The sequence below is a fragment of the Dendropsophus ebraccatus genome, chromosome 6 (genome assembly GCF_027789765.1).
Source record: "Dendropsophus ebraccatus isolate aDenEbr1 chromosome 6, aDenEbr1.pat, whole genome shotgun sequence".
Lineage (NCBI taxonomy): Eukaryota > Metazoa > Chordata > Amphibia > Anura > Hylidae > Dendropsophus > Dendropsophus ebraccatus.
Genome location: NC_091459.1, coordinates 127,976,186 through 127,999,650, shown reverse-complemented (window position 1 = coordinate 127,999,650; position 23,465 = coordinate 127,976,186). Strand labels below are relative to the sequence as shown.

The 23,465-nt window shown below is 41.0% G+C and overlaps 1 protein-coding gene across 1 annotated transcript in view; it reads left to right on the top strand.

Annotated features, from left to right (window-relative positions):
• The window catches only part of LOC138795291 (uncharacterized), a 32,705-nt gene extending 23,258 nt beyond the window's left edge, over positions 1-9,447 (top strand). The window contains exons 13-19 of the mRNA XM_069974282.1: positions 57-206; positions 1,018-1,178; positions 6,276-6,449; positions 7,210-7,351; positions 7,844-8,028; positions 8,380-8,521; positions 9,266-9,447. Of these exons, the coding sequence (XP_069830383.1) occupies positions 57-206; positions 1,018-1,178; positions 6,276-6,449; positions 7,210-7,351; positions 7,844-8,028; positions 8,380-8,521; positions 9,266-9,447 (1,136 nt within the window). The remainder of the gene's footprint in view (positions 1-56; positions 207-1,017; positions 1,179-6,275; positions 6,450-7,209; positions 7,352-7,843; positions 8,029-8,379; positions 8,522-9,265) is intronic.
• Positions 9,448-23,465: the final 14,018 nt, after the last annotated feature.

Below are 23,465 nucleotides of genomic sequence, written 5' to 3'. Positions count from 1 at the left end.
AGGACTTTACAGCGGGTGAAGTCTAAAATACTAAATCCTTATTTGTTATATTTCAGGATTAGTTTTTTCAAATGGTGAAAACTGGAAGATCATGAGAAGATTTACAATATCCACATTGCGGGATTTTGGCATGGGAAAGAGTACCATAGAAGAGAAAATTGCTGATGAATGTACCTACTTAACTACATATTTTGCCTCCTTTAAAGGTAAAACATACTGACCCTGAAACTGTCGCTAACATTTCATACTTACAGTGTTACTGAGTTATAAATTTCAAAGTCCGAACAGTAGATGTGAAATAAAGCAAGTTTGCGATTTACATGTAATTATTTATTTTAATCATACTGTAAAACAAAGCTGTACTTACCAGAAATCCAGGTCCAGTCTCCTGAAAGCAGATCATCAGTCTTGTGCTGGTTAAAAAAAAAGAAACCAAATGCACAAAGACCTGGAAGTCCTGGCTCAGTGGTGGAGATTTTTCAAAACAATGTAAAGTTGAATTGTTCTAGTTGCCTCTAGCAACCAATCAGATTCCACCTTTTGTTTTTCAAAGAATGTGTGAGGAATGAAAAGTGGAATCTGATTGGTTGCTGGGGCAACCAAGATAATTTTACTTTACACCAATTTGATAAATCTCCCCTAGTGTGTCTGTCAATGTGTGCCTTCTCCACCATAGGGTGTGTTTATCGCGGCAGTTCAGCCCCATTCATTCACTAGTACTAGACACAATCTATGGTCAAGGGGGGAATCGTTTCCAGAATAGATGTTCTATGTGTTTGTTAACATGAAAAGTGCTTTTTAGATTTGGTTATAAAGTCAAAAGTAAAAACAAGAAACAAAAAACAATAAGATTTTGGTAGCCAAGAGGCCCCAGAGGTTCCCTATCAATTTTATGCATTTTATGGCACATGGTAGAAAGGGCTTCCATTCTGGATTTTCCATTGAGTTCACAGTCTCTGATACGGTATAATCATCTCACATTGTCTTACTAATATTTCTTCATTACTGTCTCTGTAGGGAAGCCATTTGACAACTCTATGATCCTGAACGCCGCTGTGGCCAATATCATTGTAGCAATTTTACTTGGGATACGCATGGACTATGATGATCCCCAATTTAAGAGACTGTTGAGCTTGACAAATGAATACATTAGACTTTTGGCAACTCCAATGGTTTCGGTAATATCATTGACATCATAGTCTGTAATTTTTCAAATTTCTGAGGATGATTGGAGATGATAGAAAAGATTTTCCATCTTTATAATTTGCAGCGAATTAGAGAGATTCCATTATTAATTCTTTAGAATGTAGTATTTTATAAAACCTTTAGGCCATATGCGTTCCACGAAATTGCGTTCCACGAAATTGTAGAGTTCATTAGCACCATTGTGTAAAATGTTATTTGTGGACTGTGGATCCCATTGAGTTCAATAGCACTATTGTGTTTAAAACTGGATTCTTTCACTCCACTTTGTTTGATATTTTGCTCACTCAATTAGTTTTTAAGGAGGGAGCAGCACTGTGGGTGGGGCGGTGTGGTGACCAAGGGGCTGCAAGGTGTTATGTGCAGAGCTAAAAGGCTTTGCGGTACCGATTCAACACTTCTTACAGTGATTGACCCCTAAAGTTCAAACAGACTCTTTGTACAGGGGCGTAACTACCACCATAGCAGCCATAGCGGCTGCTATGGGGCCGGCCACATCAGGTGCCCATTTCTCCAATACACTTAGCCTCCTGAGCTGTCATCATGCTACCAAGGGAGATGGCTACCATTGGGGACACTATGTACTGGGGGTAGTATACTAGGGCATATGCCTATTTTCGGGGACACTATCTACAGCGATACCAGGGAGCAACCTATAATGTGGGATACTAAGGGGAATGTCTACGATGGGGGCACTATCTGTTGGGGTAGATACCAGGGGAGATGCCTAACATATGCTATCTACTGGGCAGAGAGCTAATAAACAGGGGATAGGGAGAAAAGGGGGGGGGGATCAAAATGGGGCCCAGCCCTTTCTAGTTACGCCCCTGACTCTGTAAATGTTCTTATCACACCTTTCTGACATGTGTTGGTAAAGGACACAATCACAAGCAGTTCAGGGATGTCTTCAGAACGTTAAACTTTACTTTGAAGATTCTTAAAGGTGCAGGTACAGAATAAAGTCACAGTTCGGTTGTATACAAATTTTTTATCACAAGGCAAAATAACTTGGGAGCAGGTCTGGCGGTTAGTTCCTCTTTAAGAGGCTTAGGGTACTATTACACCAACAGATCTGACGAAAGATTATCTGCCAAAGATTTGAAGCCAAACCCAGGAACAGACTATAAACAGAGATCAGGTCATAAAGGAAAGACTGGATTTCTCCTCTTTTCAAATCCACTCCTGGGTTTGGCTTCAAATCTTTGGCAGATAATCTGTCGTCAGATCTGTTGGTGTAATAGTACCCTTAGGGTGTTATAACATGGGCCGATGGGGGCCTAATAATAACTGTAAACGAGCGCCGATCTAGCAGATCGGCACTCGTTTACTGGGCCTATTACACGGCCCGATAGTCGTTTAACAAGGGCTGCATGGACACCATCACCGATGTCCTTGCAGCCCTTGCTTAAACTTTATACATTACCTGTCCAGGCTGCAGGGCTCCTCTTGCGGTCTTCTTCTTCCCGAGTCCCGTGTGCTTCAGCTTCACAACGGCCTGTCTCAGCTGACAGGCCGCTCAGCCAATCACTGGCCGTGGTGATCTCGGCCAGTGATTGGCTGAGCGGCCTGTCAGCTCAGACAGGCCACTCTGAAGCTGGAGCGTGCGGGACCTGGAGAGAAGAAGACCGCAAAAGGAGCCCTACAGCCTGAATAGGTAATGTATAAAGTTTAAGCAAGGGCTGCAAGGACATCGGTGATGGTGTCCATGCAGCCCTTGTTAAACGACTATCGGGCCGTGTAATAGGCCGTCAGCCATTGGCCGTACACCGCTATTACATGTAGCAATGCACGGTTGGCCCCAACAATTATAGGTGCAAACCTAGATCATATATATATGATCATTGTCATCGGCTGATTGTTGTATTTATTACACAGAGCGATAATCGGCCCGATTCGGCCGATTATCACTCTGTGGAATAGGCCCCTTAGGTTACAGCTTTGTGAATGAATAGACTGAAACTGGGGAGACCTTTGTCTAGGATAGTCTCTGGCTTGAAGTTACTTTAGAGAGATAGACAATACCGACAGAGTGGACTACTAAGAGGGGCACTGTTCATACAGTACTGTACTCTGCTGGAGAGGGTCCTGACAACTTTGGTTAGGTGGTTGCAATTACTTGAAGGACATAGAGAGAGAAAGACAACCAATACTCACGGTCAAAGATGGAACCTTGCTGTGCTGAAAACGTGGAGTGGCACATCCAAGAGCGCTTTTTAGAGATGAGTGAATTGTGCTTTGTTTATATGAAGCAGAAGCATCTGCTTTTGAAGTCCGCTGTCTGCCCACTCCATGAAGAAGGTGGAGAAAGCCTGAGGCCATATAGAAAACATGGATACAGCCCAGAGTTTTCTTGGCTTGTATCTATGTTTTTCATGTGGTCCTCAGGCTGTCTCCATCTCCTCCATGGAGTGGGCAGACAGCGGATTTCAAAAGTTGTTGCTTCTGGTTTGTGCTTTGCTCATCTTTAGTACTTGTCACCAGTGTTAAACTGGTGGGAACTGACCTTTGACCTTTTCCAGAAAAGGACTTGGTGTAAGCATGGGTCACTTCAGCAAGAAACACACCTTCTCCAATCCCACACTGGATTTAAAGCGACTCTGTACCCACAATCTGTCCCCCTAAACCGCTTGTACCTTAGGATATCTGCTTTTAATCCAAGATCTGTCCTGGGGTCCGCTTGGCAGGTGATGCAGTTATTGTGCTAAAAATTTACTTTTAAACTGGCAGCCCTGTGCCCTACGGGAGTGTCCTGGATTGTGTATGCATTAGGCTGGCACCACCCCTCCGTCCCTCCTCCCCGCCCTCCTCATCATTAGGAAGGCTCCAGGCAGATTGTCTCCTATTCCCCACCTGTGGCAGCCTGGCACATGGGCTGGTTCGTTAAGGACCTGTGCAATGTTCAGCATGGAGAAAATGTTCCAGTGGCATTCCTAATGATGAAGAGGGTGGGGAGGAGGGATGGAGGGGTGGTGCAAAGTTAGGGCACAGATATTCCTGTAGGGCACGAGGTGGTAAGTTTAAAAGTAGTTTTTTGGACAATAACTGCATCAACTGCCAAACGGACCGCAGGAAAGATCTTGGATTGGGAGTTTTTACCTTTGTTGTTTGCTTCTGAGGTAAATTGATCAGTAATAGACTGAGATAGATGGAAAGACTGAACTTGATAGGCCTCAAGGAGGGGGGAAGGATATAGATATCATGTACACAGCGAACGCTGTAGTGACCTGCATTCTTGCTGTAAGTGAATTAAACTTTTGGAGAAAAAATAGTAAACGCAATTTAAAATCCTGCATGACACACAATTTATTGTAGAAACTCGATAGGATAGGATTGTGCATATATATATATATATATATATATATATATATATATATATATATATATACCTTTACAGCAAAACAAACAGGATTCTGGGAAACTTCAGCTGCCCTTATAAGGGCTAGGCACCCCAAAAGGCAGGGTGAAGAGGAGAGGCTTTGTATAACATCCATGCCCACGCAACTTTAGCACCAATCTCTGTAAAGTGTGGCGGGGGATGCGCCATTTACCGTGATTATGTGAATACATTGTTTACTGTCTTGCACTAGTCTGATCAGTGCTTTATTGCAACCCTACAGTATTAACTAAATTCCTCTACACCTGTCTGTTTTTCCTGCTGACCTTGTTCTGGGCTGCATATGTTTTAGCTGTTGTCAATGACAGATCACTTCACCCCATATTCTCTTTTCTTACTAGCCTATGATGTGTTTGTGGTCTGAATGTCAGAGGACTAGTCCAATCCCACCCTGGACCAGGACTCTGACATCATATAAGATTACCACTGGTCGTTTACTCAGTGCTTGCTAAAAGTCTTATTTAAATAAGCCTGGCGTTCTACCTGTATTGCCAGTTTGATTTGTGACCTCTGGATTCTCTGACTTTCCATTTTCCTGTTGAATTGGTTTTGTATTTGTGATCTCCAGTTTGACCTACACGTTCCTTACCATCCTCTACTGTGTTTGTTTATCATGTTTTGTTTTTGTGTGCACTTTTGCGTAGGGAGGGACCGTTGACTAGTTATCACTGACTGCCTAGGGTTAGGTATTTGTTGGGCCTAGATATAAGGCTCACTGCCTCGTCTTCTCGTCTAATATCTCTGGCCGTACCTTCCTAAAACCCAATTTAGATAGAAGGCACATTTCCCCCCTCCCCCACTACAATTTGTCCTACAGAATGGGTCTTACTCCATGGGCCGACCAGGGCCCGATCAATAATGTAAATGAGCACCGATCTGCTAGATTGACGCTCGTTTACTGGGCCTATTCCACGGCCCGATAATCGTTTACCAAGGGCTGCAGGGACATTGTTACCGATGTCCTTGCAGCCCTTCTTTAAACATCATACATTACCTAACCATGTTGCAGGGCTTCTCCTGTGCTCCTCTTCCTCCCGGTCCCATGCGCAGGAGTAGCTTTGGTACGGCCTGTCTGAGCTGGCAGACCGCTTAACCATGCACTGGCCGTGGCGGTCCTGGCCAGTGATTGGCTGAGCGGTCTTTCAGATAACAGGCTGCACCGAAGCTGCTGCTGTGTGCCGGACCAGAAGGAAGAGGAGCACAGGAGAAGCCCTGCAACATGGTTAGGTAATGTATAATGCTTATTGAATCGTCAGTCGCCCCCCGCGCACCGCTATTCCACGCAGCGATGCACAAGAAGTGACCGATTATTTTAGGTTTGAAACTAATGAACGATCAGCCGATGACACGATCATCGGCTGATCGTTCTCTCTATTCCATGGAGCGATTATGGCTCGGTGGAATAGGACCCTTTGTGTTGACTCCTCTCTCCTCTCTTAGCAGTATCTAGTATCAAGTTTTATGTGTGTCTTACACATGAGTGGCTTATGTAGGTACCGTTTAACTATTCTAAATAAGTTTTATTGTTATTGCTGCAACACAGGAGTCTCCGTCGGTGAATATAAAAAAAAATCTATTGATTTGTTATTTATACATATATTATTACAAAATTTTTACCAGCAAGGGAAGATAAAAAGTAAATCTCACTCATCACAACCTATCTCAATTCTTTTAACAGCTCGTCAACGTCTTCCCGTTTCTCTATATTTTCCCTGGTAGTCACAAAACAGTAAAAAGAAATGTAAGGGAAATATTTGACTTTATTCAAAGAACATTTGTGGAACATCTGAAGAACTTGGATGAAAATGATCAAAGAAGTTTAATTGATGTATTCCTTGTAAAACAAAAAGAGGTAGGGGGACGTTTATCAAACTAATTGCGCCTGCTTTTAGTCTAATATCTAGTTTGCGCTCAAAATAAATCTAATATGAATTTATGAAGCTTTTTTAGACAAGACTATCCAAATTAGATGCGACTTTTTGAATTAGATTTTTTGTTGTTAATTAGATCGAAAGTGCGCCAGAATTCTTTTTTAGCTAAATATATTAACTGCGCAATTTTTTTAAAAAGTCGCATATATTAGCGCATTGCTACGTCTGCTCCGAACCAGGTGAATTTATCAGACTAATTAAAAGACCATTATTTTTAAGACACATTTACTATGCTATTAGACAGTTTACATAAATTTGACTAAACACATTAGATTGGAAATTATGCCAAAACATGTTTTACAAAATCGTGTTTTTCGATTTGTTAGGAAATATCACCCGTAGAGTACAAATTTTGAAGTTATCTGATGGAGAACGTAAGATATATGTCTCCTTACAAATGTGTTACACATAGGTTACATGGCTACATAGTGTATTTCCAAGTGTTTATGGGGGTGCGATACAACCGCACCAATATTGGGCCCCATCAGAGAAGGAGATCACATAAAGCAGTGCTATATTCTTTAAGCCATTTACTTAGACTCAACGGGCCCTGATTCATAATATTTTTACATATAGACCCCCAGCTTCTATTGTTACATTCCTAGAATGCAATATTTTTTTTAAAAAAATACATGAAATGAGCTGATTTTTACTGACCTTATATATTGATTTAATATTCAGGAAGAAGGAAACTCCCAATTATATTTCCACAATGAGAATCTAACAGTATTGGTAAGAAACCTGTTTGCAGCAGGAATGGAGACAACGTCTACCACACTGCGCTGGGGACTTCTTCTAATGATCAAATATCCAAAAATACAAGGTAGGGGAGAAACAGAGATATTTTTTTTTTCTTTATTGGTAATGGGTATATCACTACAAGGTTCTGTATGTGACTGACTAACGTGAGAATATACCTGTGTATTGTGGGTACTGTAATTGGAACCTGTCATTAATTTCATGCTGTCTGAACCACGAGTTATCGGGACATCCCCCAATGACTTCTGCCTACCTTTTTGGTGGGTTTGGAAGAAGTCTCCAGGGACCACATCAATGACATGAAAGCATAATAACAGGATCTCTTACATCAAATTATTTGCCTTAAAAAACTGAACAACTAGGTTATCCCAGCTGTTTTCTCTTCCAGAAGATGGATAGATGTATATATATATATATATATATATATATTTTTATTATTATTATTATTAATATATATATATATATATATATATATATATTTTTTTTTTATTATTTTATTTTTTTTAATCTGCTTATCTGATTTCTGATCTCTAACAATTGTTGTTGTGCTACACAGAAAAGGTCCAAGAGGAGATTTCAAGAGTGATTGGATCGGCACAGCCCATGTACAGCCACCGAGGACAAATGCCCTTTACTAATGCAGTAATACATGAAATCCAGAGATTATCTGACATTATTCCTCTAAATTTGGGTCATGAAACAACCAAAGATGTCACCTTTAAGGGATATTTTATACCAAAAGTAAGTAAAAGGCATGAATTGTGCAGATATTGCCATAGTGTTTTTATAGGGAGGACACCACTGCTGCCAGTTATTGGCTGAGCACGTCCTGCTGACATAGCTTGTCTTTTAAGTAGCAATGACAAGAGAACAGTGGGGGACTCAAGGCCATTGGAATAGTAATAGCAAGTTCAGGGGTATATTCCTGCATTTTTATTGTGCTGAGCAATGCCACAGGCAGAAGAGGAGACAGGTGATAATGCAGCAGCTTTTGCAAACTGTGGTATGAAGTGATACTTGTTTTGTGTGATGTACAAATAGAGGGCTCAGTGCAATATTTAATGTAATATATATATATATTTTTGACCCCAGGGGACCTATATAGTCCCATCACTGACTTCAGTATTGAAGGACAAAACACAATTTGAGAAACCTGATGAGTTTTATCCGCAGCATTTTCTTGACTCCAAAGGGAATTTTATAAAGAAAGACGCCTTCATGCCGTTCTCTGCAGGTTAGTATATTATAAACACTAGATATATGAACATCAGAGTGTTAGTTAGTGTCAGACTGGGATATCTGGAACCCACCAGAGGAAATGATCCTGGGGGCCCACCAATGAAGAACCAGTGAGAAACGACATGTAAGTCAGTGTTATTTCAGGTTCTAAAGCTGGGGAGCCCACCGGAGGATCCTCTGGTGGGCCAGTTCGACACTGCCCTCTGCCTGGAGAAGTTGAATGCAGCCCTAAGGAGTACTGGAAAACATGTTTACTTGTAATTTAAATGTTCACAAAGTTTGCTCATCGCTAAATATTACATTGTTCTTGAAAGAAACCCTGTTAGAATAACCTAGGGTGACACTAAAGAGCGATGGACTTCTTCATTATAAATAGAGATGAGCGAACCTGGAGCATGCTCGAGTCGATCCGAACCCGAACTTTCGGCATTTGATTAGCGGTGGCTGCTGAACTTGGATAAAGCCCTAAGGTTGTCTGGAAAACATGGATACAGCCAATGACTATATCCATGATTTCCACATAGCCTTAGGGCTTTATCCAACTTCAGCAGCCACCACTAATCAAATGCCGAACGTTCGGGTTCAGATGGTCTTGAGCATGCTCCAGGTTCGCTCATCTCTAATTATAAATCATTATTGTCTCCCGTTAGATTGATTGACAGGTGAAAGTGACAGATAACGTAAGGATACAATTTTGCAAGGGAGTCTTTACAAATCTTTGATCATTCTTCTATGACAGGTCGTAGAGCTTGTGCTGGAGAGACACTAGCAAGAATGGAGCTCTTCATCTTTTTTACAAGTCTCCTGCAGAAATTCACCTTTTGCCTTCCCCCAGGAGTCACTGATGTGGACCTGACACCTGTTGCTGGAATAACAAATGCCCCCAAACTGCATATGATTTGTGCCGTGTCTCGTTTTTGAAAAAAAACAAAAACAAAAAAAACTCTGCAATTTGTCGCAACAGATAAAACTTAATGGCTATAAATACAAAATACTAAGGTTACATTTACACATAACAAAATTAAAGATTTAAAATAAATAAAGACACAAAGGGAGTGAGAGACCTGCTCTACAGGCTAGGAAGACTGAGGGTGACACAAAAGGCAACAAGTGCTTTATTTGTCGATGGTCCAGCCATTGGACATAGAATAAGAAGGTGCCTATAAGTGTTGGATGAGCCAGTCACACGCCAATGTCTGAGTAAAGGTAAAAAGTGCATGAAACCATCAGAGCTATAGAGTATAAGGTGAGAGGACAGCAGAAGGGGAGACAAGTTTAGAGTTTAAAATATTATAAGAGTCTTAAAGTGACACTGTCACCCCCTTTGTGCATTCTGACATCTCTACACAGGTGTATAAGGTAAATTTAGCGGTTTTCATACCTTATTTTATATCATACGTCATGGTGCTTGTTCAAGTAAAAAGTGATCTTTTATCGACTGCAGATTGTGTTAAGCAGGCGGGGCCTCGCGGCATTAGTGCCATTTAGCCCCACCCACAATGGCAACGTTGGCCCCGCCCCTTGATGACGATTGGTGGGCCGACCTAGAGGGGGTGGGGCCTAAACCTTTAGGCCAGCCTGTTCCAATGGGCGGTTAGGGGGTGGGGCCAATGGTGGGCAGGGCTAAATGGCGCTAATGCTGTGAGGCCCCGCCCACTTAACACAATCTGCAGTTGATAAAACATCACTTTTTACTTGAACAAGCACCATGACGTATGATATAAAATAAGGTATGAAAACCGCTAAATTTACCCATTACAATTGTGTAGAGATGTCAGAATGCAAAAAGGGGGTGACAGTGTCACTTTAACTGCAAAAACTGTAAATGTTGGAAATGAGCCTAATGTCTTTCATTACAGCATTTTAAAGAACTGGCGCAGCACGAGAGAAATCTTGAAGGCACAGGTGAGAGGTTGTGTAGAGATTAGTGTAAGATCCTTAGCAGAACGTAGAGTAAGATGTTAGGTGAAGATGAGGGAGAAGATGTATGGAGGGGCAGAGTTGTGGAGAGCTTTATAGGTGAGGGTGAGGAGATTGAACTGTATTCTGTATTTAATGGGTAACCAGTGCAGTGACTGGCACAGAGGGGAGACGTCAGTGTATCGGCTTGAGAGGAAGATGAGCCTGGCTGCTGCCTTCAAAATAGACTGGAGAGAGGAGAGCTTAGAGAAAGGAAGACGGATTAGTAGGGAGTTACAGTAGTCAAGACGAGAATGGATCAGGGCGTCAGTAAGAGTCTGAGCGGTGTCAGTGGTGAGAAATGGGCAGATTCTGGAAATGTTTTTGAGATGTAGGTGACAGGAGCGTGCAAGAGCTTGGATATAGGGAGTTAAGGATAGATCCGAGTCTAGCATAACCCCCAGACAACGAGCTTGGTGCGCAGGAATGATGCTAGCACCACAGACTGGGAGTGAGATGTCAGGTTGAGGTTGGTTAGAGGGAGGGAATACCAGAAGTTCCATTTGCAAAACATTGAGTTTGCAAAAATTTTTTTAGAGACAGCGGATTGACAGTCACTGGTATTTTGTAGGAATGTAGGAGTGATGTCACAGGAAGAGGTGTATAGCTGAGTGTCATCAGCGTAGAGATGGTAGTTAGGGCCAAACCTGCTGATGGTCTATCGGATGGGGGCTGTATAGAGGGAGAAGAGGAGGGGACCCTGAACTGATCCCTTACTGAATAGGAGAAGAAGTAAAGCCAGGGAAGGATACACTGAAGGACCAGTCAGAGAGGTAGAAGGAAAACCAAGAGAAAACAGAGCCCTTGAGGCCAAAACAACGAAGCATGGAGAGAAGGAACTGGTGGTCTACTTTGTGAAATGCTGCTGAGAGATCCAGGAGAATCAGCAAGGAGTAGTTTTCTTCTGACTTAATTTTGAGTCCAAATAACAGATGTTATTCCATATTATCAGCCGTTATTTGTACGCCATTTTAAAATAACAATTGATATTTGGACTTGAATGAATGGCTTTCTAAAAGACAGCTGTAAAACGGCCAAAAAAAAAGATGTGACGGGAACATAGTCTTTCTGTCTTTTTAACCCCCTCTTGCTTTCGGTTAAAAATACTATGGGGGACATTTATTAAGTCCGACGTTTTTTACGCCGGACTTATAAATGTCCCCGCATCTCCAGCGATACGGAGATTTATGTAGAGACGGACCGCCTCTACATAAATCCCGTGTGCGTCGGTGCGCACAGCCGACAACTTACGCCAGTTTAAAAAATGATGAATCGCGCGGACTATGAGTCTGCGCCCCCCGTCCAGCCCCCTTCACACACCCTATGCGGCGGAAAGTGGCGATTTGCAATTTTATTCGCAAAATGCCCATTTGCGTATAAAATAATACGCAAATCGGCACTTTCTGCCGAAAATACACAAACCGCCTCTTGATACATGTCGCCCTATGTGTGAACATAGTCATATTTATTGTATCTGATACATGTCATTGTAAAATATAATTACAATTCTATTGTGTCATGGGTGATCAGGCTACTGTAGGTTCACACTGTGTTTTTGCATCCGCTTAACTGAATGTGTTTATGAACGTTTAACTTTAACATACAACAATGGTCAACTCATGTTTTTTGTGTATGCTAAAATATATAAAAAAGATCCTTTTTAATCTTTTTTTTATAACATAAGTCAATGGAAAATGGATCCTGATGGATAGAAAAACGGATATGTTAAACTGGCAGCAAAAATGCAGTGTGAAACTAGCCTTATCCTGTAGATACATAGAAAAGCCATAAGAATTTGGCGGGGGGCTAGAGTGTGGACCACCCGGACAACTAGGGCAGCAACATGGAGAGGGATCTATGCATGAGAATAACCAGGGTCACATAGAGTAAAATAAAACCAACATATGGCTATAAAATAAGGTTTAAAAAAAGCTACTTATTCTTCACTGATTATATTGATTCATGCAATGAGCAATCCCACTGTATACTCCACTAATATGTCTCAGAGGCCTGTGAGCCACACATGTTGTACATCTATTGTAATTATTTTTACTAAAAAATAAATTTGACAAACATAAATAAATAAATAAAAAACATTTTAGTTGTTATTGATCACAGCATCTAAAGGGTTAAACTGTGGGCATAAAATTTACTTCAAATTTTTAGCGCTTGACTGCATAATAGTATTATAAGTAGGGATGAGCGAATCACTCATCTAAACGAAGCAAAGCACTTTGTTTGTTCTGCACTCCGCTCATCAAGCCAACGGCTTTTCAGCGCTGCTCCACTCGCTGCCGCTCCACCCTTGGTGTTGGAGATAAGCTGGATCCATTCCTGGGAAACTTGGAGACGTTTCCCAGAATTGGGTTAAGGCTAGGTTCACACTATGTATCTGTGCGGCTGTATTGCGGGCGGTAAATCATCGGCCGTATTTTTCCGGTTCATGCGTACGCTGGAAAGTATACGCTATACGGCTGCACAGTGCACACTATGTATGAGCCTACGGCCCGATCGTAAACGGACCCGTAAAAAATGAACGAGACCATTGTTTGCGGCTGGAAGTGTGCAAATTCACGGCCGTGGATTGACAGGCGGTCCGTACGGAGTACTTCAAAAATAGCCTCTAATAGTTAATATATTAAATTAATAAAACATTTTCTTTGTAATAAAGTCCATTTCGTTGTTCAATAATTTAATTCTAACGAATCCATTATTGTGCAATTAAATATACTGTTAAAATAAATAAATATATAAATAAATGTATATTTATATATTTATTTATTTTTGACAGTACATTTAATTGCACAATGATGGATTCGTTAGAATTAAATTATTGAACAACGAAACTGATTTTATTACAACAAAAATGTGTTTCATTAATAAAATATTAATTAATACAGGAAGCTCCATTAAGCCGTTAATTCATATTCCCGGTAATAGAGCTTTCTGTACTAATCATCACTTTACTTTAATGAAAACATCAAATGTTTCTTCTAATTATGTTATCACAATAGCATTATTAGAAGAAACATTTTGAATTATATGTGCGCTCAGCTGATTGGCTGATTGGCTGGGCGCACATATAAAGAGCCGGTCCGCAGTACAGTGACTTCATTGTGCTGCGGACCAGCGAAGAGGCAACATCGGGGTGAGTATAAAGCTCTCCCCACCCCCTCCCCAGCACTGCACCTATCCCAGTAAGGAAGGGGGGTCACTTAACCCCTTCCTTGTTGGGATGGGTGCAGCCTGACATCAGTCTGGCCCCCAAGGGGTTAAGGGGGATGCAATACATCCTCCCTTAACCCCTTGGGGGACCAGACTGTAAGCAGCGATCTGTAAAGATGCTGCATACTGTAAGGAGCACAACACCGCTCACAATGATGGGTGTTGTGCTCCTGTTTGTGTGTTTTTTGTGTGTTTCTCCCTTTTTGTTTTTCAGATATCGGTATCCTGTGGATTACGTTGGATTCTGTGGACTACGTCGATGACCAGCGGTTGTTTTTTTTTTTAATAAAATGGTCAATGAGGGGTGTGGGGGTGTTTTTATTTGAATAAAAAAAAAATTTCAGGCTGCTGTCGCTTGGTTTTTAACCCGGCTGGTTATAAAAATAGGGGAGACCCTATGGATTTTTTTTAAATTATTTATTTATTTAAAAAAAAAAACGCATAGGGTCCCCCCTATTTTTATAACCAGCCGGGTTAAAAACCAAGCGACAGCAGCCTGGTAACACCAGGGTGGGAAGAGCCATTGGTTTAGGCCCTCCCCAGCCTAAATCTTACCAGCCTGCTGCCGCCCGGTCCAGGAGCGCCAGTTTTGACGCTCCGGGACCACTGGCACCCGGCTCTTCCCAGTACCCCTGGTGGCATTGGGTACTGGGGTAATAATGGGGGGTTAGTGTTAGCCATTTTATACCTGCTAACACTAGGCCCTGACTTAGTAATGGATTACGTCTATTAGACGGCTTCCACTACTAAGTCTATAAAGTAAAGAAATAAAAAACCCCACACCCCTCATTGACCATTTTATTAAAAAAAAAAAAAACAACCGCTGGTCATCGACCTAGTCCACGGAATACGACGTAATCCACAGGATACCGATATCTGAAAAACAAAAAGGGAGAAACACACAAAAAACACACAAACAGGAGCACAACACCCATCATTGTGAGCGGTGTTGTGCTCCTTACAGTATGCAGCATCTTTACAGCATCTATGCAGCATCTTTATATGTGCGCTCAGCCGATCAGCCAATCAGCTGAGCGCACATATAATTCAAAATGTTTCTTCTAATAATGCTATTGTGATAACATAATTAGAAGAAACATTTGATGTTTTCATTAAAGTAAAGTGTTGATTAGTACAGAATGCTCTATTACCGGGAATATGAATTATCTGCTTAACCCCTTAACGACAAAGGGCGTATAGGTACGCCTTATTGCCGGTAAGGGAGTTCAGAGCGGGGCCGCACGGCGACCCCGCTCTCAACCGCGGCGGTCCCGGGTGCCGCTTGTAGCCCGGGACCGTAGGTATTAGCGGGCACGGTCCAAACATGACAGCTGCATCCGATTACCCGATCCAGCGTCTCCCTGGTGTCTAGTGGCGGAGATCGCTCCTCCGGGATGTTATCCCGGAGGAGCGATCTCTGTTTCTGAAGCCGGACGGGGACTACTCCAAGATGGCGCCGTCCCCGGCTCGGCACTCGTTTACTTCCGGCTGCAGCAGCCGAAAGCAAACGAGTGCCGATCTCATGGATCTCTGCAGCATATCTATGCTGCAGAGATCTCAATGAGAGATCAAAGTGTATATACTAGAAGTCCCCTAGGGGGGCTTCTAGTATATGTGTAAAAAAAAAATATATAGTGTTGTTGTCAATAAAAATGGGCCCCGTCCTTAAGAAAATGGGCCCCGTCCTTAAGGGGTTAATGGAGCCTCCTGTACTAATTAATATTTAATTAATAAAACACATTTTTGTTGTAATAAAATCTGTTTCGTTGTTCAATAATTTAATTTAAACGAATCCATCATTGTGCAATTAAATATACTGTCAAAAAATAAATATATATATAAATATACATTTATTTATTTATATATATATTTATTTTAACAGTATATTTAATTGCAAAATGATGGATTCGTTTAAATTTAATTATTGAACAATGAAAGGCACTTTATTACAACGAAAATGTGTTTTATTAATTAAATATATTAACCATGAGAGGCATCGGCATACTGCAGGGGATCGCAAACCCCGGTAATAGCGATTCCTGTAAACTGTGTTCCCTGCTTTCCCAGATGCATCCAGAGGTGTTTGCATCACTTTCTAAAGATTTTATTTGTTATTTTTAGTTGAACCAGATTTTCAAGTAAATGACCGTATGTTTTCAGCCGCATGTCTATTTTTTCCCACGGCCGGAGTTTCAGCCGCACATTTCCAGCCGCATTAAAAATACAGCCGCACAGATACATAGTGTGAACATAGCCTAAAAATGTATCTACCTAGACTAATAATCTGGTGTGAATAGCCTTACAACGAAAATTGTCTCAGCAAAGGAAGGTGGAAAACAAATGTCTTTATTGAGTGGAATAAAAGCCACAGGAGCAAACAAGGCTATCGTCTACGCGTTTCAGACAGAAGCTCTTTCCTTAGTCATGGCTAGCCACAACTGTTGCCATATCCACTATTTATACCCATAAGCACCTCGATGTTAGACTAGATTACGTCATCCCAATCAGGTGCAACAATTATAGGTAACAGGTGACAACTTAGTAAATACAAAATATGACAATACATATAAAAGTATAAAGGTACAAAAATACATATAGTAATTAAAAACATGAGACATTGCTGTGTACATGAAGTCTAAGGGGGAGATTTATCAAAGGGTGTAAAATTTAGACTGGTACAAACTTCCCCCAGCAACCAATCACAGCTCCTCTTTCCTTTCACCAGAACTGGAGGCTGAGCTGTGATTGGTTGCTGTGGGCAGTTTGCACCAGTCTAAATTTTACACCCTTTGATAAATCTCCGCCTAAATGTATAAATATCCCAAAATCAGGGAATGCACAGATTCACACATTAATGTTATTTGCAAACAGGGCATTACATTTTGCAGGGGGACACTATTTTAAATACAATTCTAAGCCAAGGTTGCAACATAGAGGGGCATTTACTAAGGAGTCTAATATGTGCAACTATTCTAATGGGGATTGGTGTGTATTTTGTTCCAATATCTTGTGACAGATTTATTAAGATGTAGCACTGCCATAGTGAATGTATCTAAGTAAAAGGTCGCAAAAATGTCACACAAAAAGTCGCATAAATGCAAAAATTGCGCAAGCATTTTCACCTGGTACTGACCAGACGTAGGCCTGCACCTGTTTGTGCGACTTTTTAAAAAGTCACAAATGATATATTGGGCGCTAATCCCGGATTATGCAAACTTTTGGGTGAATACTCAAAACAGGCAGATAAAAAAAAAGTTGCATCTAAAAAATATTCGCCTGTCGAATACTGGTTCATAAATAGAACTTAGGCCAAAACTGGGCGAAAAATCCAATTATTCACCTTAAAATAGGCGTATGGCCCTTGATAAATTTCCCCCATAATGTCTAGGAGAGCGGCTACATTAGGAGATATGCTATGTCCTGCAGTATCTGCTTCAAAACCTGTTCGATCTGGGACCTGGCTCAGTTGTAAAGGTTTTTATAAATGTGGTCAAGCCTAGTGTAGATTATGCAAATTGGTATTGATATTTATGGCGTACAGAGATTTGAAATTAAGAATTTTCTAAATTGTTCTAGCAAAAATGTGCACTAGCTGTAATAAAACCTATATAGGGTGCACTTCACGGAAACTTAAAATCCACATAGCGGAACATGTCTATGACGCTGTACACACTAGTGGCAGGAGTGTGGCAGGAGCGTCAAGACATTTTCGATTTCCATCAAGGATCTATTGATTCTCTTAAGGTCTTTGCTCTAGAGAAAGTGTTTCTTCCTTTGAGGGGGAGAGGAATATACGAAGAAAATTATTAGACTGTGAAGCCTATTGGATTTTCCGACTAGGAACTTGTGCACCACATGGGTTAAATCTTAGAAGAAAGTTACTCCTGCATTATTAGGTATTTTATATATTTGCTTCCTTCTGTGTGCCATTTTTGCAAATAACATTAGTGTGTGAATCTGTGCATTCATGCATTCATGTACTGTACGCAGGAATGTCTCATGTTTTTAATTACTATATGTATTTTTGTACCTTTATGCTTTTATATATATTGTCATATTTTTGTACTTACTAAGTTGTCACCTGTTGTGTATAATGCAATGATTGTTGCACCTGTGCTTATGGGTATAAATAGTGGATATGGCAACAGTTGTGGCTAGCCATGACTAAGGACAGAGCTTCTGTCTGCAACGTGTGGCTTTTATTGCACTCAATAAAGACATTCATTTTGCGCCTTCCTTTACTGAGAATTTTCGTTGTTTGTTGTCATCGGTGCTCAAAGGTGAGGGAGCTGGCTACACCTATATTCTTACTAGTGAACATAGCTTTACCTAGTAAGAGTAAACCTCCTCCTATGTCACTATCCTTACCTACCAGACCTTCTCCTATGTCACTATCCTTACCTACCAAACCTTCTATGTCACTATCCTTACCTACCAAACCTTCTTCTGTGTCACTATCCTTACCTACCAAACCTTCTCCTATGTCACTATCCTTACCTACCAAACCTTCTCCTATGTCACTATCCTTACCTACCAAACCTTCTCCTATGTCACTATCCTTACCTACCAAACCTTCTCCTATGTCACTATCCTTACCTACCAAACCTTCTCCTATGTCACTATCCTTACCTACCAAACCTTCTCCTATGTCACTATCCTTACCTACCAAACCTTCTCCTATGTCACTATCCCTACCTACCAAACCTTCTCCTATGTCACTATCCCTACCTACCAAACCTTCTTCTATGTCACTATCCTTACCTACCAAACCTTCTCCTATGTCACTATCCCTACCTACCAAACCATCTCCTATGTCACTATCCTTACCTACCAAACCTTCTCCTATGTCACTATCCTTACCTACCAACCCTTCTCCTATGTCACTATCCTTACCTACCAAACCTTCTCCTGTGTCACTATCCTTACCTACCAAACCTTCTTCTATGTCACTATTCTTACCTACCAAACCTTCTCCTATATTACTAACCTTACCTATCAAACCTTCTACTATGTCACTATCCTTACCTACCAAACCTTCTCCTGTGTCACTATTCTTACCTACCAAACCTTCTCCTATATTACTAACCTTACCTATCAAACCTTCTACTATGTCACTATCCTTACCTACCAAACCTTCTCCTGTGTCACTATCCTTACCTACCAAACCTTCTCCTATGTCACTATCCTTACCTACCAAACCTTCTCCTATGTCACTATCCTTACCTACCAAACCTTCTCCTATGTCACTATCCTTACCTACCAAACCTTCTCCTATGTCACTATCCCTACCTACCAAACCTTCTCCTATGTCACTATCCCTACCTACCAAACCTTCTTCTATGTCACTATCCTTACCTACCAAACCTTCTCCTATGTCACTATCCCTACCTACCAAACCATCTCCTATGTCACTATCCTTACCTACCAAACCTTCTCCTATGTCACTATCCTTACCTACCAACCCTTCTCCTATGTCACTATCCTTACCTACCAAACCTTCTCCTGTGTCACTATCCTTACCTACCAAACCTTCTTCTATGTCACTATTCTTACCTACCAAACCTTCTCCTATATTACTAACCTTACCTATCAAACCTTCTACTATGTCACTATCCTTACCTACCAAACCTTCTCCTGTGTCACTATTCTTACCTACCAAACCTTCTCCTATATTACTAACCTTACCTATCAAACCTTCTACTATGTCACTATCCTTACCTACCAAACCTTCTTCTATGTCACTATTCTTACCTACTAAACCTTCTCCTGTATTACTAACCTTACCTATCAAGCCTTCTACTATGTCACTATCCTAAACAAACATTTAAGAAAAAAATAAGATCTAGAACAGACTCTTGTGGCACTCTTCTCTGCTGGAAAGATACACCATTATCAACAACCCTCTCATTCGTGCCAACTACTTCAGCCAACCACAAATCCACTAAACTATCCAGGTATTAAGTCCAATCCTCAATAACTCATTATGTGGAACTGTATCAAAGTGCAATGTTGTAATGTTTAATTAACAAGATCCAGTTGGTGTATTGGCTTATTGGCTCCAGTAGAGCACATGTGAACTTTTCACACTGTTTTGAGCAGAAAAGATGAAGCAAAACAGTTAATGATTCTCAATAGATTGCACTTGGAAACTAGGTCAAGGTGAAGGTGTCCGATACAGGGAACTGAATGTCCATTAAAAAAGAAAAACAACACACCAATTTTTTCATTTGGTCTAGTAATGCACATGAAGTTAACAGAGGAAGTTCCTTACTCCCTCTTAAAATATGAGAAAATCTTTAGATTTATGAATGTTGTGCCCCTAATGGGTGCAGGCCCAAATGATGATACAAATCTACACCTGCACCCTCAATGCCTGCACCAGGTGCAGGGCTGTCCGTCTCTACTGAGAGGCGTATGATTCTTAGTAAATCTGGCTGGAGGAAAGGGGCGGGGCTTTATTTAAGACTGGTGTAAAATTAGAGAACCCATTTTAATGTGCATTTCCACCTTATAAAACATTTCCCTTTTAGTTCTTCATCCTTCGTTCTCCTTCCATTTAACTTTTAGAGTCAGACTAAGTCTCCTTGGGCGCACCAAAGAAGATCCCTGGGGTCCCTTCATCTATACATATTATGTCACAGACATGTAATTTTGTGTAATGTTTTATCATTGAACACTAGACATGAGTAATACCATTTGTAAGGTTTTTCCTTAAAAAAAAAAAAAGTTCCACAAATAGTGACTTCTGTTTAATCATTGGGACCCATTACTATGTCAGAGCCAGAAGGTTCCCATGGTACCCTCATGGGCCAATCTGACCCCGTCTACTTGGTCCTTGCAATCTGGAAATGAATTTCATCCTCTTTCTGTTAAGTATGCTGGTGATGGTTAATTGTAGTGGTGTAGTTGCAGACTGAGTTGTCCCTATCTACAGACCTGATGGCCCTAAAGGGTGACCTCAGGGACCCTAAGGATCAATACCTCAGGCACCTCATGCTCTTCTTTCTTACTCTGAAAAAAAAAAAAAAAAAAAAAAAATTGCTTCTCACCTTGAGTTTTCAACTCTTGTTACACCTCAATTAACTCTTTGTGAATATGCTGCCTGTTCAGAAGTTGTGTGTGACATCACATATTACCCCACAACCACCACCACCACCGCCCTGTAGTGATGAGCGAATAGTGAAATATTTAATAATATATTCAATCCTATTAAAGTCTATGGGAACAAGTATTTGATTATTGAAAATATCTATTCGACCCCTTGGAGGTAAAAACCGGAAGCTGGGGGATTTGAACGCTTATAAAATATTTATCGAATATTCGGCGAACTATTTCATAATATTCGATAGATCGAATACCTTACTATTCGATCGAATATCTATTCGATCGAACAGTATTCGCTCATCACTACCGCCCTGGTTTAAGCCCACTTGCAAAATCTGTGTAATGCTCTTAGATCAGGGGTATATTGATGTTACTTATATCGTCATTACAATGGAAACCTTTCGAGCATGTCTTGTGTCTCCGATTAACCCTATCTGTGCCTGTTCCCGAAATGTCAGTGTCATAGTCCAAAACACAGCATACCTATGGCAAACAGATCTTACTGTTTCCTATTCAGCCATCTAGCACCAGGTCCCATCATATGTATGCACAGAATCCAAGCTCCAATCACTCATCAGATACAGTCCACCATAGGACGCCGCTCTTTGCTTATCATACATGTCACAATTGCTGATCCTCTTTTGTCTCTATGGTTTGAACATTATCTTACCATTATCTCTTTATCTTTACAAAGTTTTTCATGACATTCCCATTAATTAGTCTCCACCTAATATTAATTCCAAATGTTTTTGACCAGTGTAATAGAGACAGAGGTCAAGTAGTGATGAGCAAACAGGTTCGTAAAACTCAAACGATTTGTGTTCACCGATCACGAATAGACATGAGCAAACCGGGTTCGGGTTCGAGTCCATCTGAACCCGAACTTTCGGCATTTGCTTAGTGGTGGCTGCTGAACTGATAAAGCTCTAAGGTTGTCTGGAAAACATGGATACAGCCAATGATTATATCCATGTTTTCCACATAGCCTTAGGGCTTTATCCAACTTCAGCAGCCACCGCTAATCAAATGCCGAAAGTTCGGGTTCGGATGGACTCGAGCATGCTCCAGGTTCGCTCATCTCTAATCACGAATCATTTGCTCGAAGATCGGAATGTGTAATTTTTGCATTGCTCCCGATAATCTTAACTCTAGACTGAAATGTACGCAATATGTATGCAACTGTGTACGCAGATGAATGCAAATGAAATGCATACGTAACTGCGTAATGTACGCTTTGCAATCTGTACACAAGCGATTTATTAAAGTGTCACTGTCGTTTAATTTTTTTTTTTCTTTTTTTTGCAGAAATCAATAGTACGGGGGATTTTAAGAAACATTGTAATTGGGTTTATTAGCTGAAAAATGCATTTTTATCATGAAAAAGCAGTTTGAAGCTCCCCTTCTGTCTTTATCGTTCTCTATGGAGAGGAGAGGGGTGGAGGGAGATGAGACACCAAAACAGGACAACAAAGAGTTAATTTACAGCTTCATCACCAGGCTACCTCCTCTGAGGTCAACACTGACCTCTCTGACATCTGAATACTGGCTTTCACACGGCTCCCACTGTGTAATCCTTTGTTCTCTGCTCTCTGCTGGTAACTAATCTCCCTCCTTCCTCCACCTGCCTACCCTCTCCATAGATTACACAGGGCTTAACTGATGTAAACAAGACGAGATTTCCTGATATAAGACAGTGAATAAGATAAGTGAATAACCCAAGTACAAAGTTTTTTTTTTTTTTTTTTTAATTGCCTGGACTATTGAGTTCTGATTATATATAAATGTAACAGTTAACCCTGTTGGTGTTAATTGCTTAGGTTTGTTTTTTGATAACATTTTACTTGGACCATTGTTTGCCCATGGGCTTCACCCTGTCTTGGTATTACTTTGAAACATTCGCTCCGTTCTTACATTGACTTGTGAATGAAGGTGTGCTAGATGGCGCTGTTGTACTCTATTTAGACTATTTTAAGTCATCAGCTTCAATCATCAGCTTGTATGGATTTGTTAGTTAGGTTTAGGTTTATGGCTAGCAAGTTTAGCATACCTTTGGCTGAGGACAAAACTATATTGCCCTGTCACTGATTGGAGTTTTTGGGGATTATGTTGGATACTTTAAAAATGGAGTTCGGTCTGCCTAGTGGTAAATTGCATAGGTTGTGGTCTGCTTTGAAGCGGTTATTGTGTAAAGTAAGTGACATTGATAGAATTACAATCTGTTTTGGGTTTGTTGGCATTTACAGTCAGGGTTATTCCTATCAGTCACATCTTCTCCAGAACGTTGTATGCTGCTACTTAGCGCTTAAAATCACTGCATGCTTGTGTCCACCTCACTAAAACACCCAGAATCTGCTACGCTTGTACCTTCGGATAGCTGCTTTCGATCCAAGATCTGTCCAGGGGTCCATTTGGCAGGTGATGCAGTTATTGTTCTAAAAAACTACTTTTGAACTGGCAGCCTAGAGTACCCATGCCCTAGGTCTGTGAAGCATCTCCGTCGCTCCTCCCCACCCTCTTCATGATTACAAATGCCCCAGGCACACATGGTATACACTCCGGCCAGGATCCCTAGCGGCGCCGCGAGAAACTGACATGTCAGTTCACACAATGGAGCGTGCGGCACAATGGAGCATGCCACACTCTCTGATGTG